This window comes from Heteronotia binoei, chromosome 12 (genome assembly GCF_032191835.1).
Source record: "Heteronotia binoei isolate CCM8104 ecotype False Entrance Well chromosome 12, APGP_CSIRO_Hbin_v1, whole genome shotgun sequence".
NCBI classification, from domain to species: domain Eukaryota; kingdom Metazoa; phylum Chordata; class Lepidosauria; order Squamata; family Gekkonidae; genus Heteronotia; species Heteronotia binoei.
In genome coordinates, this window is record NC_083234.1 from 68818389 (window position 1) to 68838360 (window position 19972).

Consider the following 19972-nt stretch of genomic DNA (forward strand, 5'->3'; position numbering starts at 1 on the left):
TAGGGCAGGATACTTTCTTCTTGCACTCCAAAAGCATAATACATATTGATGGGGCTATAATAACAAATGCAACCATTTTGAAAGCGTTCCTTTGGAGTACCAGTCTTTCCTTGGGATAAAGACTTTTCGCAGCACTGGCTGCATTTTTAATTCCTTCCCGTACATGTTGGTGCTTTTCCAGTCTGAACAAAGCAGTGACCCAATCCAAAGCTAGCAACACTTTGGAAGGGCAGTCTGCTTAAAAACATCCAGTGGGATGAGAGGCCCAGACAGCATCTTTGGTTTCTTTCAGTAGGGAGTTCAACATCTGGACCACTGGCTGCAGATGTTAATCTCAAAGATGACCAACACAAGTTCAGGAGAGCATCATCAATAATCTTCACCAGCTCCTGCAGCATTCTGATACACCAGATCTAGAGAAATGTATTTTGCCAAGTCAGAGTATCCACAAACTGATCACTGTCGTCTCAAGCAAGTCCTGGATGAAGTCTGGTGATAATCTTGTTCAGTTCACTTGCTGATAGAAAAAAACGTCAGTTTTGCCGCGAGTTCTTCAAATGCCTTCCAGCTGACACAGTGAGTCTATTTAGATCAATGATATTGCTACTCCCAGTCAGGCTCTTTATGACCATTCTGTGCTGAAGATACTCTGTAGATTTCATACTTCTGTTGGCAGCTGCATAAAAAACACCACTAAGAAAGTGAATCCCTTTTCCTTTTGGTGGCCTCATTCTTTCTTTCCTTGGATCAGGTCCCACAAGAAAGTGGGTTAACAGTAGGACTGTGCAATTTATTCTACTGTTCAGATTTTCAGGTTAAGGGAGGGGGGAACGATACTGTTCAGATTTTCAGGTTAAGGAGGGCAAATTCAGTTGCCAGAAGGCAGTTTCCTGTGGCAGCAAAAGCAATGGGAAATGGTAGTGCTGGTTGGAAATAATCAGGTAAGCAAGAGCTAATGTAGAGTAGTGATTTGAGTGCTGGAGTACAACCCAGCTTCCACTCCACACTCAGCCTTGAAACTGATTGGGTGCCCACATACCACACATAATTGGCTTAAACCACTCTCTCACAGAGCTGCTGTGAGGATAAAATGGAGGTGGCAGGAACAATATGTCCTGCAAGCTGAGCTCCATGGAGAAAAGGTGGGATCAAAATGTAGACAGACAGCGGCAGAGGATCAATCGGGTTGGACTTGAAGGTCCCAGGTTCAATCCCTGGCATCTCCAACTAAAAAGGGTCTAGGCAAATAGGTGTGAAAAATCTCAGCTTGAGGCCCTGGAGAGCCACTGCCAGTCTGAGTAGACAATACTGACTTTGATGGACCAAGACTCTGATTCAGTATAAGGCAACTTCATATGTTGGATAAGACTTTGTGCAAACAACAGCTGTTAAGATGACAGATATCATGGGTCATGTCCACAGTGGCATTATAATGTAACTCCAGTGTAACTCTGCTATGTTTGTCTAAGATGCAGATGTTAGCTTTCTCTTACAAGCCACTCTGTATTTCAGTACAGGTATCTGAGAACAAACATGCTCACACACCTGTCACCTCAGTTATGAAAGGCCCATGCTTTCCTCTTTAAAACAGCCCCATAGATAGTCTTCTGGAAATTCTTGGTATCTACTTTGCAACAAAATATCTCAAGTAAAATTTTGGGTTCCATTCAAAATGCTGGGTTCAATCTACAAAGTCCTCAAAGGGCTGGGATTATCTGAAGGAGTGCTTTCTTCCATACAAATCTCCCACACTAAAATTGCCCTACTCTGCTACCTCCACCTCTGAAAACTATGTGGAAGGCTATCAGGCACAGGGACTTTTCTGACATGGCACCCTAACCATGGAGCACCCTTTCCAAGCCAAGCAACCACTAGACAGTAGCTCCATTCAAATATAACAACAAACCATAATTTGTCAATAGAGGAACAAGCTCTAGAGTTTAAGAGACACCTGAGAAATTAGATTTGAGTCCACTAGCACCTTAGAGACCAACAAGATTTTTGATGGGTATGAGCTTTCAAGAATCTAAGCTCCCTTTGTCAAGTATCTGAGAAACTGAAGATTTGCACATTTACAGGTTGGGTAAGATGCTTTGCAAGAAACACTTAAGGAGACAGATACCTGGATCACTGCACAGAGTAAAGCTCATACTCTTGCCTACAAACCAGGATTCTAAACTACAGTCTCATCCTACTTCGGAATCCTGCTCTGCAACCAAGCAAGCAAACTAACCACAATTTTGGGGCTTAGATGTAACAATGCAATTAAATTTGCCATCACATCTGAATGAAGTCTTATTCAATCAAGCTTTGACTGAGATTTAACTGTGTCATTTAAGATGCATATGCTTTTCTGTTGTCTTTTACCACTGCATTGGTTCCATTTGGTATAAATTGCCTTGGAGATCATTTGATCGAAAGGCAGGGTATAAATCTTTAAAACAAAAAGACATAGAATGCAGCAGTTTACACCTACGCACATGCCTTCGTTAGAACAGAATGTAAACTTCAATTTAAAAAACAAGTCTTAAAAAAGCATTGTGTCAACCCTTTTTAAACAGCAACCAGCTCACACTTCCAGAGCAAGAAGCACTCCTGTTTTTGGACAGAGCTGCATGAATGAATGGCAGCGGCACCACGCAAGACGTAGTGGAAGCAGTTAATCTCTCTCTAAAGTCCCCTGCAGAGTGCACATTGTGAGAACTGGAGGAAAAGTGCCACCTGCCCACTGGACAGAAATAAAAGTGCAAAAGCAAGAAAGTACTGCAGCTAAAAACCATTTCCATGACTGCCTACTAGCTCACTGCCCACTCTCTGTGTATTTATGACTGCTTGCCACTCCATACTTTTGTTTGATGAAGTGTGTTTCTAGCACACGAAAGCTTACATTCCGAATAAAACTTTGTTGGTCTTAAGGGTGCAAGTTGACTCTTGCTTTGTTCTACTGCTTCATATCAACACGGCTGTGCACCTGGATCTACCTATTATTATAAGTCTGACACAAATTCTGGGGTGTAAAACATTTCACCACACCTGGTAATGAAATAATTTTGCTGGGCTGGTTTGAATTTTTACAATAATATATGACTCACTGCTCATCATTTCATCACAGAAACAAAGAAACCTCCCCAGCTAACTCTCACTGGGCAGCAGTCATACCGGTGGACACTCTATATCCTGCTCACCTTCTTGTCAGATCTCCATTTGCAAGTTTCTCAGGGTATGTAAAGCTGTCTTTCCAAGCCAAATCCAATTTCTCTGAGCTACTGTTGATCTAAACTCCAGCTCCTAAGAGGAGCCCACCCCCGAAAGAGGAAATGTATGCTGCTGCACTGGAAACTTTGGGCGCTAGCTTCTGACCGATGGAGAAACTCTCTCGCCCCCTGAGGAACAGACTTTAATGTTTGAACAAAAATATTAAATGCAAAGTAAGTGGCTCAAGGCCAGGAGAAGGTCTACTGAGGATAAGCTGCCTCTTGCAAATCTTCCCGTGGCGGCTAAAAACCTTGAGAATGTGTTTTTCCTAAATGAACCGCTGATATGCTTGGTTTGCAAAGGTCCCAGGAGCCTGAGAGGCAGGACTCAGCACCGTGGCTTCGCTGGCTGAAAGCAGATGTTCAAAGGACAGTTCAAAAACAATCCTTTTTATCTTTCTTTTGGAACCCAAAGCTACCCCTGATTACTCGGAGCCACTGCACCCAAGGGAGATGACTTGGGAAGGATGGGGCTTAGCTGGATTGCGTTCCTGTTCTGTCGACGGGAAGGAGAAAGAGGAACATTTTAATAGCAGTGAGAAAAACCTGGGCTTTGTTATACTACCCTGAAGTCCTGGTTGTCCTAAGCTGCCTAAAACAAACACGTTCCAAGTCAGACGGTTTGCAAAACACTAGAATAAGCCCCAAGATCTTCTTAACTGAGCCTCCACAAATCCAATATTATATTCTTAGAAAGTTTTTAGCCTGCTTTTTCAAACAATAGAGGGAGGCTTTCAAAGCAATTCCCAACAATTAAAATTCAATACATCATGCTGGCGGCAGGAGATGTCCTCAATAGCAATGGGCATGAACCGAGAAAACTGAGGTTTGTTTCGATTCATGGGGCCACACAAACCATGAACTTTCCCATTTACCGAACTGGTTCATTTAGAAGAAGAAGAAGAAGATATTGGATTTATATCCCGCCCTCCACTCCGAAGAGTCTCAGAGCGGCTCACAATCTCCTTTACCTTCCTCCCCCACAACAGACACCCTGTGAGGTGGGTGGAGCTGGAGAGGGCTCTCACAGTAACTGCCCTTTCAAGGACACTTCTGCCAGAGCTATGGCTGACCCAAGGCCATGCTAGCAGGTGCAAGTGGAGGAGTGGGGAATCAAACCCGGTTCTCCCAGATAAGAGTCTGCACGCTTAACCACTACACCAAACTGGCTCTATTTATGTGGTTCGTGATGCAATAGAATGGCTTCTTGCAGGCTAGAGACACCAAACTCGTAGCGCTTCTCCAGCTGACTCTCCTCTACCTATCCTCCAAGTTTGATGATGATTAGATTCATGGGGGTCCACTTACGAACCCCCAAAGCAGGTGCCCCGAGGAAAGTGCCCTGGGGAAATCAGGATCAGGAATGTGTTGAACACCCCCTCCTCTGCAAGCTAGAGGCATCAAACTTGCAGTGGACTTCCCTGAGATGCCCTTCTACCTGCCTTCCAAGTTTGGTGAGGAATAGCTTTGGGGATGCAGTAGCAGCCCCCCAAAGTAGGTGCCCCCAAGAAAGTGCTTTCTGGATAAATCGCAATCACAGGTCCAGAAGAATATAGAACAGGACCCCGAAAGCCAGAAATATCAAACTTGCAGCAGAACCTCCTCAGGATTCCCCAGTACATGCCCCCCCAAAGAGCAGAATGTGAGCTCTCTCACTGGAAGCCAGTGATGTCTGTTGACCTTTGGAGGGTCACTATTGGTGTTTCCAGGGCTGTAGAAGTCCATCCTCCCACTGCTTTGATGATTGTAATTAATCTACACCAGTGTGTCTGCCACAGACACTGCCAACACACACCACCACAAACTTCCTGAACCTATGAAAAGTATATCGAGGCTCATGGGAGGTTTGACTCATGAATCACAAATCAGGCAATTTTTGTCATAAATTTAGGTTTATGCGCTGGTTTGTGCCCATTCCTAGTACTTTTAAGTGGATATAGGACAAATTTTCTGGTTGTACAACCTAAAGAGACAAGACACACCAAGGAAGAAGAGGGTAGAAGTTAAGTTTCACAATGCCCAAATAGAATGGTAACTTGGTAACTGATGTTTATATTCAAGTTCCCATATCCATAGAGCTACTGATGTACCGGAGATCTAAATCTTTATTGCTAAGTTCTGCCAGCCTTTTAATTCTGGAAAAGTAAAAACAAAGGCCTCTCAGCATCTAAACTATGCTATTTTTCTCCTTCAAAGGAGAAAGTTTTGGACAGAATGAGGGCAGAGCAGTTTCTTCAAAATATGAAAGGTACTTTTGGCCTTAGGATGAAGCATGAGATCCATTCTAAGGACCACCTCATCATTACGAAAATTGCAGGCTCCCCTATTAATATAGTAGGTATGAAAGCTCAGAAACCCTATGTGGTAACAAGATGCCCCAAAATGGTACAGGACTGCCAGTCAGTTCTTTGAGTGAACAGGTATCTAATGGACCAAATGGAAACAAAGTTAACACTGAGAGTTCAGATCCAATGCCAGGCAACTGTGTACAGTGGGAAGGTTAATATGTCTCTCAAGAACCTATCGAATAGACAGAGTTGAGAAAAATGTTTGCTCTTACTATGATTCAATAGGAAGGACAGCTAATGTTTCAATGTGGTACTGCTGAGATTTTTTTATTTAAACCTGCTTGCAGGAATCCAAGTGGCACATCTCTTGGGATCTAGCTGTTTAGCTCTGCAATAGGAAGAAAATATTTCCAAACAGAATTGCATATCATGTTTGAGGAGGGCTTGTGTGAAGTCAGTGCTAAAATCTGGGTTGATGGCACCATATCAAAATATCTTTATTGCTAGAGCTATTAAGAACATAAACATAAGAGAAGCCATGTTGGATCAGGCCAACGGCCCATCAAGTCCAACACTCTGTGTCACACAGTGGCAAAAAAATTTATATACACACACACACTGTGGCTAATAGCCACTGATGGACCTGTACTCCATATTTTTATCTAAACCCTTCTTGAAGGTGGCTATACTTGTGGCCGCCACCACCTCCTGTGGCAGTGAATTCCACATGTTAATCACCCTTTGGGTGAAGAAGTACTTCCTTTTATCCGTTTTAACCTGCCTGCTCAGCAATTTCATCGAATGCCCACGAGTTCTTGTATTGTGAGAAAGGGAGAAAAGTACTTCTTTCTCTGCTTTCTCCATCCCATGCATTATCTTGTAAACCTCTATCATGTCACCCCGCAGTCGACGTTTCTCCAAGCTAAAGAGTCCCAAGCGTTTCAAGCTTTCTTCATGGGGAAAGTGCTCCAGCCCTTTAATCATTCTAGTTGCCCTTCTCTGGACTTTCTCCAATGCTATAATATCCCTTTTGAGGTGCGGCGACCAGAACTGCACACAGTACTCCAAATGAGACCGCACCATCGATTTATACAGGGGCATTATGATACTGGCTGATTTGTTTTCAATTCCCTTCCTAATAATTCCCAGCATGGCGTTGGCCTTTCTTATTGCAAACGCACATTGTCTTGACATTTTCAGTGAGTTATCTACCACGACCCCAAGATCTCTCTCTTGGTCAGTCTCTGCCAGTTCACACCCCATCAACTTGTATTTGTAGCTGGGATTCTTGGCCCCAATGTGCATTACTTTGCACTTGGCCACATTGAACCTCATCTGCCACGTTGACGCCCACTCACCCAGCCTCAACAGATCCCTTTGGAGTTCCTCACAATCCTCTCTGGTTCTCACCACCCTGAACAATTTAGTGTCATCCGCAAACTTGGCCACTTCACTGCTCACTCCCAACTCTAAATCATTAATGAACAAGTTAAAGAGCATGGGACCCAGTACCGAGCCCTGCGGCACCCCACTGCTTACCGTCCTCCACTGCGAAGACTGCCCATTTATACTCACTCTCTGCTTCCTATTACTAAGCCAGTTTTTGATCCACAAGAGGACCTGTCCTTTTACTCCATGACTCTCAAGCTTTCTAAGGAGTCTTTGATGAGGAACTTTATCAAAAGCTTTCTGGAAGTCAAGGTAAACAACATCTATTGGGTCTCCTTTGTCCACATGTTTGTTCACCCCCTCAAAGAAATGTAACAGGTTAGTGAGGCAAGATCTTCCCTTGCAGAACCCATGCTGAGTCTTCCTCAATAACCCGTGTTCATCAATGTGCCTACTCATTCTGTCCTTGATAATGGTTTCTACCAACTTTCCCGGTATTGAAGTCAGACTGACTGGCCTGTAATTTCCCGGGTCTCCTCTGGAACCTTTTTTAAAGATGGGGGTGACATTTGCTACCTTCCAGTCCTCAGGAACGGAGGCAGATTTCAATGAAAGATTACAGATTTTTGTTAGAAGATCCACAAGTTCAACTTTGAGTTCTTTCAGAACTCTCGGATGTATGCCATCCGGACCCGGTGACTTATTAGTTTTTAATTTGTCTATCAGTTGTAGGACCTCCTCTTTTGTCACCTCAATCTGACTCAGGTCTTTCAATACCCCTTCCAAAATTAGTGGTTCTGGGGCGGGCAAAAAGTTCTCATCTTCCACAGTGAAGACGGAGGCAAAAAATTCATTTAGCTTCTCAGCCATTTCCCCATCCTCCTTCAGTAATCCTTTTACCCCATGGTCATCCAAGGGCCCCACTGCCTCCCTGGCTGGTTTCCTGCTTCTATATATATATATTGCTGCTCAGCCTTCAGGTTGTCAGTTCCAGTAGCCCTGGTTGGGGATGTAGTACTAGTTCCTTCATGGTGAAAGGCAGTAAGGAGGGTCTATGGGCTCAATAGTAGAGCAGCAGCTTGGCATGCAGAAGGTCCAAGGCTCAATCCTCAGCATCTCCAGTTGAATCAGGTAGTGAGTGATGTGCAAAACCTCCGTCTGAAACCCTGGAGAGCTGCTGCCAGGTTTAGCCATTCCAAATTGACTGTAGATCTGGTTGAGTATCAGGAGATGCAACTACCACTTCAATCTGGCCCAATATTTTTCCTGCTGAACTGGCCCACTGCAGCTCTCCTGGGCTCTAGAAGCTGCTTCACTCAGGTCAGAATCCTAGACATTTCATCATGAAGGCAGCTTGATTTCACCAGGCAGCTTGGTTTCAACTGAGATGTTCCACCAGGCTTTCAACTGAGGACAGCGATGGCCAGTTTGGTGTAGTGGTTAAGCGTACAGACTCTTATCTGGGAGAACTGGGTTTGATTCCCCGTTCCTCCACTTACAGCTGCTAGAATGGCCTTGGGTCAGCCATAGCTCTTGTAGGAGTTGTCCCTGAAAGGGCAGCTGCTGCAAGAGCCTCTCAGCCCCACTCACCTCACAGGGTGTCTGTTGTGGAGGAAGAATATACAGGAGATTGTAAGCTGCTCTGAGTCTCTGATTCAGAGAGAAGGGCGGGGTATAAAGTCGTCTTCTTCTCATCTTAAGCAGGCACCCTGTCTGTTTCATCCTTGCTCCCTCCCTCTCCCCTCACCCACAAGTAACCATCAGTCTGCAATTAGGAAAAAAATTATTACTTGCCATCTGTTTTTAATGTTTAAATAAATGTTTCTGAAATATATTTTAAGTATGCTTCACTGCAATTGTTTTAATAATGTTGTAAATTGCCCAAAGCCCTGCAATAGCAGGGATTGGGCGATTCATAAATTTAATAAATAATAAAAAATAATGATTTCGTGCCCACTGCAAGTAAGCTTCTTCTGGCATTTTGTCCACGTACATCAGAACATCTGTATCTACTATATTGAGTTGAAATGCTTGTTCCAATATACCTGCTCTCAATTCAAGCCTATTTATGCTGTCTGTGCCCAGTTATTCTCTGGATGACTTGCAATGTTGCTTTTCTGAAGTAAATTCCCAATATGAAAATATTGGTGTTTCTGAAGTTTGGCAAGTGCATAAGATCCCAGACAGGTGAACTCAGCAACAGGCAGGCAACTGCTAGCACAGTCTCATGTGAATGGGAATCAGAAAAGGCAATTGTGGTATCACAGATGCTTGGGCTCTCTGGCTCTGGAATGGATGCTGGAGTCTCTGGTGGGGTCTAGCATGAAATCATGCCACATCCTGGTATGACACTGACGTGTTAAGGACGTGACCCAATACAAGAGCATCCTCTAATAACATTTTAGCAAAATCCTGAGGAGCTGATGAAAGGCCGAAGGGGAGGGCTCAATGCTGAAAGTGCCTGCCTGCCATACAAAATAAAGGAATTCCCAGCAGAACACCTGGATCAATATATGCAGATGTGTCTTGGGGATGTCTGTTGGTGACAAGAAGTTCTTATGCTGTATCCCTGCCATAATGGATCAGAATGTCTCTGTCTAGAAATGCATCTTCCCCATCTTGCCACTTAGCCGACTGAAGCCAAGGATGATCAAGCATTCCCATTATTTTTGATGGCATTAAAAACTGTTATAAATGCTTTATTTTAGATACCTTTAAGAAATCTATTCTCATTCCAATCTAAGTAGAATGCTAAATATGTAAATTGTTTCTTGTTGGATTTAAATCCCCCCAGAGACCCAGATCACCAAAATTAATGTGTCGCTGGTATTGTTATAAAAGAAGGAAAATTCCCTTTTTGGCTAAAATGTGAGAAAGCCCACACCAAATTTGTTTGGATGATGGGCTCCACATTTGAGATTGTGGCAACTTTTAGTGGCTATGACAAGTGAAATGTGACTGGCTCTGCACTTCAGATAGTGGCAACTTTCACTGGCTTTCCCCACTCATTAGTGTCATTTGCTGGTTGACTGCATTGAATAACCAAGAGGAGTTACTGCTCCAAATGTCAGGCCTGCCTGGGAGCCAGCATAAGTGAACTCTAGAAAGCTATTAAAGTCATCCTTAAACCACTGGTCAGAGGACAGGTATAGTGCATGGCTTGTCGGGAATGGGTTCAAATGTCTGCTTGGGCTACAAGCTCACTGGGAAGCCTTGGAACAATCACTTTCTTTCAATCTACCCTATTTCACAGGGCTATTTCAAGAATAAATAGGATATATCTGTGCATGCTACACTGACCTTCTTGGAGCAAATATGGGACACAAAACAAACTACATTCAGACCAGACTATTGTCAACCCCGCCTTCAATGAGCTCACTTCGTTCAGTTGTGACGGTGGCCAGCAAAGCTTCTGGGCGCAACTCAAAAATGCTGGTCCTAATCTTTAAAGCGCTAAGTTATGGAAACCCAGTACCTCAATGATGACCTCCTCTAGTCATATCACCCTGCCAGGGCACTACAGTAATCAAAGTCCTTCTCTAGGAAAGGAAAGGTCCCCTGTGCAAGCACCAGTCGTTTTCAACTCTGGGGTGACGTTGCTTTCACAACGTTTTCATGGCAGACTTTTTACAGGGTGGTTTGCTATTGCCTTCCCCAGTCTTTTACACTTTCTCCCCAGCATGCTGGGTACTCATTTTACCAACCTCAGAAGGATGGAAGACTGAGTCAACCTTGGGCCAGCCACTTGAATCCAGCTTCCGCCGGAATCGAACTCAGGTCATGAGCAGAGAGTTCAGACCACAGTACTGCTGCTTTACCACTCTGCGCCACGGGGCCTCTAGGCACCCCAGTTATTATAAGGTACGCTGGGTGGCCACATGGAAGAAGTCTTCCTCCTGAGCAACGCCAGGACTTCAGAGTCCCCTTCTGAGGGAAGCTCATTTCATCTGGTGCTTAACATGGCCTCAATCAGTTATTGTGCTCTTGAATGCATCAGCTGGTTTTGCTAACAATGCCAGTTTTAAGTAACATAGTTTTAAATGATGTTCATTTTTTATGATGCTTAGAGGAGGAGAATTACTGGCCAATGGGTATGTTTATACTGTAATGCTAATTTGCTTCAACTGTACCTAAGGAACTGTTTTATAGAGGGGAGGGGAGGGCGTCAATAATTGCAACAAATCGTATGTATAGCACAACAGCGTCTCCTGGATTTCAGTGTCTCCCACTCTTTGCCAGTATAGCTCTATTCAGTGTGACACACTCTTTATCTGGAATCCTGATAAGTGATTCTTTCAAATATCCCTTGGGCTTCTCAGGTAAAAAGGAGATCAGACTGTATTCTCCTTTTTTTAAAGGTTTGAATAGCGAACATCCTGATGAAGCATTTAATGCATTTCCTGAGCCACCGGCACTTTCCCGGCATGTGAGCTTACATGTGGGCGGCTGCAGCCTAATGACGGAAAGTTAAATGCACAGAAGGGATTCTTTACCAAACCTAATGAGGTTCTGTTTCACAAAGAAACACAAAACTGTGTAAATCTATTTTTGTGCACAGCTTCTGGATAGCCTGCAATGTTAGCATAACCGGGGCGGGGGAGTTAGGGTAGCAGAGCAAGCTCCCAGACTGTCTCCCTGTTCCAAATGTCAACCGAACACCCAGTTCTCCAAGGGGGAGTGTATCTGGTACGAAACGGATTAAGAACAGATTGAACTGTCAGCTTCCTGCTCACGCTGTAGGTTGGCTGGAGGCTACACTGATAACTGATCTCAGCTCGAGGTTCGTAGCGTGGAGATCAGAACCTCGGGTCATTGTAGGGAAGCATGACCAATATTAGGGGATATCGCCATTAAGGCCAAGCCCACAGCTCTAGAGGGCATCTGTGCTGCTGTAGTGCAGATTACCTGACAGTTAACTCGGTAAGTCTGTTGTAGAAAACACAACAAAGAGTCCTGGAGTATCCTAAAGTCTAACAGATTTATTAATGTATAAAACATTCATAGGCCATGGCTGCAATCCTCAGGACAATTTCCTGGGAATGAGTGCCCTTAAATAGTGTGGGTCTAACTTCTGAGCAGACCTGCCTAGGATTGCTTCCTAGGGAAAGGCTGCTCTGTCAGCAGAATGACATTCAACTGCCAGAGGTCCTATAGACCCTGACAGGCACCATCTTATTCAGAATAAATAAAAAAAAGGAGAATCATCTGGGTCACTACAAGATATAAAAGCTTATCTTGTCAGACTGATCTCTGTTTCCCCTCCCTCCGCCTCCCACCCTTTGTGTATCTTGTCTTTTTAGTTTGCAGTCCTAAGGACAGCGCCCTGTGTTTTGGGACCCACGAGTTGTCTGAAGAGTGGGATGAAAATATAATACATTTGTCAGATACATGACATTTGCCAACTGAGGATAACGCTACATGCGTCTGCTGAAACGGACATTAGGCTATGATAGGCCATGATAGATCTGTTAGCTTTTACTTTGCTATGAGACCCCCGTTGTTTTTACAGCACTGAAAAGAAGCAGCTCCCAAGCATGAGAAGAATAGCTATTGATCTCACTTCTGAGCCTGAGAAGCAGGACAGGGAGTTTTCCTTGCCAAGATGGCAATGCATCTGGCAGCTGGGGAGGCAGGGAGCAGGGGATTGGTTACGAAACTGAGCTATGAAACAGGGACTCGCTGGTTCAAATCTCCCCTTTGTCATGACTGTAGTATGTAACCTTAGAAAGCCATGATTTTACAGCCCCAAATCCCCCTACAAGAGCTGGACAATACTGACCTGCTTTACAGGATTGTTGTAAGAATTACAAAGCAATATACTTAAAGTGCCTTTAACTTTACTATTATAATTACTATGACACTACTGCTGCTACTACCTCTAGTGACATCAGTGGAGAAACATCCCCCTCTAGAGAAAAGCTGTGCAAATTGCAACAAAGCTGAACAAGCACTTCTGTTTTCAGGAACTGTTAACCAGTATTATTCACTGGCTGCCAGTTTGTCTTTAGGCACATTTCAAGGTGATAGTTTGACCTCAGAAGTTCAAAATGACCTGGAGACACAGTAGACAAAGACCGTCTTCTACCACAGGAGCTCGCCCCTTAGCTGAGATCTTCATAGGAGGCCCTTCTCTGGGTTCAACCTTTTCTGGAGGGTGGCTAAGTGCTCCCAGACTCAGGGTCTTTCCTTTGGTTGTGCCCTGACTATGGAATGCCATTTTACTTCTCTCCTTTATGGGTCATTGAAGTCTGTTTTGCTTGCCCAATCAATCATTTGGTTATGCTTGTTTCAGCAGGTTGTGTTTCTTTCATCTGGTAGATATTGCTGTTTCTGGTGCTGTTTTGACAGGTTCAGTTACAACTGGGTTGCGTTGTATGTATTCTCCACTTAATTAAGACAACTGTTTAAACATTTTCTTTGCTGGTTCATTTTTTCACAGAAATCGTTACTGCTTAGAGTAAACCGACATGAAGCAGATTTTGGGTGGAAGAGTGGCTTATAGATTTGTTTTTGTTTTTAAAAACCCAACTACCTGGAGGAGCTCCAAGTGAATTGAAGTGAAATAGGATTATTATTATATTCCGCCCATTCCCTCATTGGGGCTCAGAGCAAAGTACATCATAAATAGTAATAACATCACAATAAAAACCAGTTACAATATTTAGTAAAACTATAACAGGATGGTCCAGCAAGATGTTATAACAGAATAGTATGGTAGGATGGTACCGCAGAATAGCACAATAAAACAGTGCAATAGCACAGTAGTACATTCAACTGACAATCTAACCCTCTGTGAAACTAAACCAGAAGCTCTGAATCAGGCCTCTCAGACATCTGCCTTCTCTGGAATGTATGTTTTCCTTAAAAGAAACAAATATAAAGTGTGGAGTAGCATCCCCTTCTGTGCCCTGTTACGCAGTGATCTATTTAATACCTAAAGTTGAGGGGACTGGATCCAACCAAGCAAATTGCCACTTTCAAAGAGGACTTTTGCACCGCCCTATTCTTTCTGCACTCCCCTGTACCCCACAAAAAAGCCACTCCAGATGGTCAGAGAACCCTTGAGTTTAGAGTGAGATACGCTGCATGGGGAATGGGTTCACAGGAGCTGCAATGGGAAGGCAGGAAGAATATGCAAGCCTGCAGCATTTGCACTTGATTAGGTCCGAGCCCAAAGAACATAATAAGGCCACTCCTCAATTGAGCGCAACCCTGTAAAGCCAGCACCAAAGACGCATGGTTGCACTACATTCACAGGAAATGAACAACAACAACAAAAAACCACTCCAAAAACATTCCATTTTCCAGCTCTTTGGGGCAGAAGTCCAATTTAAGAACTCAAGATAGAAACTGTCAATCAGCAGCAGCATTGTTTGCTTTGATTTTATTCGTGTTTCGACTGCATGTACACCCGAGGAGGACAAGGAAATTAAAAAGGAAGGAAAAAAACCAGGAACAAAGTTTGAAAAACAAAACACGGTTAAATCTAAGGTTTGAAGGTGACCTGAGAAGGTAAACAAGTCTGCTGATTAATGGCAAGATGGCAAAAGGAACCTTAGGAAAGGGAGGGTGGCAGAATGGTATGTCCCCAGTGCCATTTCTGGGTTATTGGTCACTCTCAAGAAAATATCAATATATACAAGGGGTTACTCCATAGCCCTAAATTACTAGGGGGGGAGGGGGGAGGCTGCACTCTGCTTGCTTCTACACTGTTTACTATCAATCTTTTGTTTGCAGCCAAAACTGAAATCGCTTGGTATAGGAAAAGCCTGTAATTAAATGATTCAAGAAGGACTGATTAAAATTTGAGCTGAAATGAACAAAGTAACAAAACAGATTCAGAAAAGAGCTGAAGTGCTGTTTCCTTCTCTAGTAGATGAGATTCAATGTGGCCAAGTGCAAAGTAATGCACATTGGGGACAAAAATCTCAGCTATAAATACAAGTTGATGGGGTGTGAACTGGCAGAGACTGACCAAGAGAGAGATCTTGGGGTCGTGGTAGATAACTCACTGAAAATGTCAAGACAGTGTGCGTTTGCAATAAAAAAGGTCAACGCCATGCTGGGAATTATTAGGAAGGGAATTGAAAACAAATCAGCCAGTATCATAATGCCCCTGTATAAGTCAATGATGCAGTCTCATTTGGAATACTGTGTACAATTCTGGTCACCGCACCTCAAAAAGGATATTATAGCATTGGAAAAAGTGCAGAAAAGGGCAATTAGAATGATTAAAGGTTTGGAACACTTTCCCTATGAAGAAAGGTTAAAACGCTTGGGGCTCTATAGCTTGGAGAAACGTTGACTTCGGAGTGACATGATAGAGGTTCACAAGATTATGCATGGGATGGAGAAAGTAGAGAAAGAAGTCCTTTTCTCCCTTTCTCACAATACAAGAATTCGTGGGCATTCAATTTAATTGCTGAGCAGTCGGGTTAGAACAAATAAAAGGAAATACTTCTTCACCCAAAGGGTGATTAACATGTGGAATTCACTGCTACAGGAGGTGGTGGCGGCTACAAGCATAGCCAGCTTCAAGAGGGGATTGGATAAACATATGGAGCAGAGATCCATCACTGGCTATTAGAAACAGCATATTTTGGAACTCTCTGTCTGGGGCAGTGATGCTCCAAGCACCAAGATATTCTTGGTGCTTGGGGGGGGGGGCAAAGTGGAAGGACTTCTAGCCCCACTTGTGAACCTCCTGATGCCACTTGAGGTTTTTTTTGTTTGTTTCTGGCCACTGTGTGACACAGAGTGTTGGACTGGATGGGCCATTGGCCTGATCCAACATGACTTCACTTATGTTCTTAGTAGCTAAAGAGAAAAGAGAGGCCACTTTGGCCTCGGCTTGGGGATTGCGGGGGGGGGGGGGGGGACGGACGGTATCAGATGGTGGCTTTCCTCCAGATATAAATGTGGTACCTTTAAGCATATGTTACTTCTTTCTCATAACAAGCTTAGGGATAAGCTTTAGATTTAAGGCAAAGTGAAGTAGACTTCACCTTGATTTATGTTTGGTTAATTTTGTGAGTACCATTTATCCTGGTAATGGCTAAAATTCTTCCGTACTAAATTGGTCTTCTGATTGTGTGAACTTTTGAAGGACCCACATGCCAGCCTATCTTTCTTTCTTTCATGCTAGGCAAGTAAAAAATTGAGCACGAGAAAAGCAACTCTCTCTTGGATGTTTAAATCACAAGACAGGTTTGTCTCCTACACTATGGACCTCCTTGCCCAGCGTGAAGGGAAGTGGGTGGCCAGGGAAACGCAGGTGATCATTAAATGAATAGACAGGCTGGAAGCTCTTGAAGAGTGGTGTTCAGGTAGGAGGAGGACTAATATCTATAGATTTCTGTCTCTCCTGCTGGCAGCAGTGGTTAAAAGTGCTTATTTCTGTTGAGGTTTACAGAAGAGTATTGGAGGGTTGAATGTCTCATTCCGGTCTGGTAACGTGGACAGATGAATTTCCACATTCCCCTGGTAAAGTGGAGACACTGGTTGTGGTCAATGTATTACTCATCTCTCTGATTGAACTTGGGGGAAAATGGACTCCAATTATTGTTTTCTGAAATGTGCATTCCAACCATACCATAACAGAAAGAAATGTAACTGCCTTATACAGAATCACACCATTGGTCCATGAATGTCAGTATGGCCAACTTAGACTGGCAGTGGCTCTCCAGGCTCTCAGGCAGAGGTCTTTCACACCTCCTATGATCTGATCCTTAATTAGACATGCTGGAGATTGAACGTGGGACTTTGTGCATGCCATGCTCTGTCACTGAGATACAGCCCCTCCTGAAAGGAGGTCTCCTCTGAGGTGGTAAACCTCGTCCGGATTACATGGCTCTGCAGACGGGAGTTCACAGGATAGAATACACAAAGACGCAAACTTTTTCAGTAGTTACAGAAAATAGATCCACAGAAGGGTGATTGTCTAGTTGAATCACACAAGCCACTGAAATAAAACAGCAATTAACTGAAAATATTTTCTATAGATCTGAGACCTGGCTAAACTGCTCATTCTGCCTGACTGAGGCCTAGTTCTCAGTAAGATAACAGTGTACCAACTCAAACTAAAAGTCTTGGAAGAGGGTTGATAACTGAATGCTTCTGCATAGAAAACAAATTCCTGCTTGCAGGACACTTTCAGGAAAAGAAAGCTGGGACACACCGCTTCACCATAGCATTTAGCTTTCTATGGGTAGGGAATGCTTTTTCTATGAAGAACCATTTTATCACAGTGGGCCCTTGCTTACAGCCCAAACACAGACTGCAACCTCAGTAAGAACCAGGCTAAAGCACCGAGTATTAAATTGAAAGAGTAAATAGCAGCAGATGCCAGTCCAATGAAAGATGCATTCAAGCACCGTTCAGTGTTGTCATCGTATGGACTTGCCATTACTCAACTATGTCAGCACATTAGTTATTAACAGCATTTTTTTAAAAAAACATGGTTACACACTGTCACAACTAGTGGGAACAGGAAACCAAGCACAAGCTTTGCCTCACCTCCTTTTCATCAAATGTTTGCAGTTTTTCTTGTGCCGCAGAACCCACCTTGGAACCATCCAGCTGCTTCTGTTTGAGGTCTTGATTTACTGAATGCAGCTGCTTTACCACCAAGAGGAGTTCCATAAGCTAAGAAAGCAAAAAGAAAAGCTTCAGAAACTGGGGGGAATCTGATCCTCACACCTTTTCACATGTCACAATTTTTAACAATTACCAGCTGCCATAACTTGACTGTTAAAGCTGATCAGGTATGAGACACACAATTGCCTTTGAGCCAGAAGTGCATGCATTCTTGTATTTTATCCCACCCTTCTCCCAAGGAGATCAAGACAGCAGTCCTGGTTTTTCCTCTCCTCACATTATTCTCACCATGTTTCTATGAGAGAATTTAGGATAAGAGAGAACATTTGGCCAGGCTCACCCACTGAGTTTTATGACTGAGTGGTGATTTGAACCTGTGTTGCCCCACTTCCAGTCTGGCACTAAGCGCTACAACCTTGCTCTTGTGTACGCAGAGTTGCCACCTATAAAGAAATGCCTAGATCCAGGGCTTCTTTTGTAGCAGGAACTCCTTTGCATAATAGGCCACACACCCCTGATGTAGACAATCCTCCAAGAGCTTACAAAAAAGAGCCTTGTAAGCTCTTGGAGGACTGGCTACATCAGGGGTGTGTGGCCTAATATGCAAAGGAGTTCCTGCTACAAAAAAAGCCCTGCCTGAAAATAGTAGGAATGAGGCATGCTATTCATCACCTATATACCGTTTGTTTGTTTTTCTGAAGCCCCAGGTATGCATAAAAGAAACAAGACGACTATATCTGGCGGTGAGAACAGGAAGTGAAGCCCCAAAAGCAGTGGCCATGCTGTGCCATCTCTAGCTCCAGGTACTTTGGCTGACAAGCTCTCTCTCTAATGTATAAGCAAAGTTGACAGGCTTCCTATATGCTAGCATTTTGGTTTAGCTCTGTGGATTTTTCACCAGCCCCTCCCTCTCATGATGTGTTCCCTGGCAACTCTGCTCCCCTTCATGGGGCAATTCTCCTGCCACCACGAACAAAGGAAAAGATCTGTAAAGTCAACAAATACACTGCTACTAAAGACATGGTCACATTCACACACACTAAATAACACGCTTTCAGTCCACTTTCAGTGCACTCTATAACTGTAACTGGATTCTACTATGTGAAATGGCAAAATCCACTAGCAAACGGTTGCTAGATTGAAACTGCATTATTTGGCATGTGTGAAAGAACCCCATGGTGAGACTGTTACCTTATTCTCCAGAAAACAATCAGAAAACTTGGGAAAGAAAATGAAACCTGAACATGAAAATAAGATGCAACAATTTATTCACTGATGTGAGTAACCTATCACACTGGTGAGAAGAAAGCTCAGCAATGTGTCCCCAACATCCTCCATTACAATGACAAATAATCACACCATGATGGCTGCATGTGCCCAAATAACTAAAGGGAGTGGGTGGACTGGTGGGTGAAGAGATTCTTTAGCCCTCTCACATTCACAAGCAGTGTTCCCTCTAAGGTGAGTTAGCTCGAGTTAGCTCACAGATTTTTAGCCTCCAGCTCACACATCTTTGTCTTCACTCAGGAAAAATGGCCCCAGAGCAAGCTAATTTAGGCAGTAGCTCACAACTTTACAGCCAGTAGCTCACAATTTTTGTTCACAAGATTCTGCCGCTTAGAGGGAACATTGTTCACGAGCCTCCCCCGCAAATTTAACTACTTGGTCATTTTGCCCCTTCAACATTAACTTCCATTCAGAGCCCAGTCGCAGGAAGACTTCAAAAACCAATTTGGGGGGGAGGGATCGTGTGTGAGAAAGAGAACTGGCCATTTGTCTCCTGCCAAACTGGTCTCCCCCGCAAGCTCCCCACCCCATTATCATTTACTGAAGAAATACAGGCTTGGAACTCCAGAGACCTGATTCTGCACAGACCACCCATATCCGTTCCTTTCAAAAAACATGAAAAATAGTCACTGAACAAGTGTGTAATACCTTTTTCTTAAGTTCTTCCAGAGATAGCTGATCTAGCTGAAAGTTTAAGGGGTCTTGTTCGCCTAAGCAAATGCTCATGTAAGAGGTCTTGTCACCCAAAGAAAACAAAGATTCCTCTAAAAAAAAAAAGAGAGAGAGAGAACATTATAAATTTGAAATCTAAGCCTGCATTGGCTTCTTCCTCCAAGACTACATTATATAACTTATTTGGTACCTGTAATTTGCCTCCACTCATACCAATGTGCCTGAGTCTTAAGATAGATGGATGGGACCTTCCTGTGAGAATCTGTCTTATCTAAGTTTGTGGGAACCAATAGGAAGGCTTTTTCAGGAAGGTACACAGGAGAGGACACTTGCACCATCCTCTTCATGACTTCCAGAGTCAATTCTGGAGATCTTCTTTCCAGAATGCCTTTGCATGATATATTCTGAGTTTTATGCTTATGGTGTCCCTCTTTTCAGCTGATGTCTATTTTACTGCTCTAGCTCTTTCTGTTTTAGGATCTGAAT

General features: G+C 43.6%; 1 protein-coding gene across 1 annotated transcript in view; it reads right to left on the bottom strand.

Annotated features, from left to right (window-relative positions):
• Nucleotides 1-19972, bottom strand: part of CDK5RAP2 (CDK5 regulatory subunit associated protein 2) — a 190150-nt gene that overhangs the window by 107325 nt on the left and 62853 nt on the right. The window contains exons 11-12 of the mRNA XM_060250867.1: nucleotides 19463-19578; nucleotides 17447-17575 (exon numbers count right to left, since the gene is read on the bottom strand). Coding sequence (XP_060106850.1) covers nucleotides 17447-17575; nucleotides 19463-19578 — 245 coding nt within the window. The remainder of the gene's footprint in view (nucleotides 1-17446; nucleotides 17576-19462; nucleotides 19579-19972) is intronic.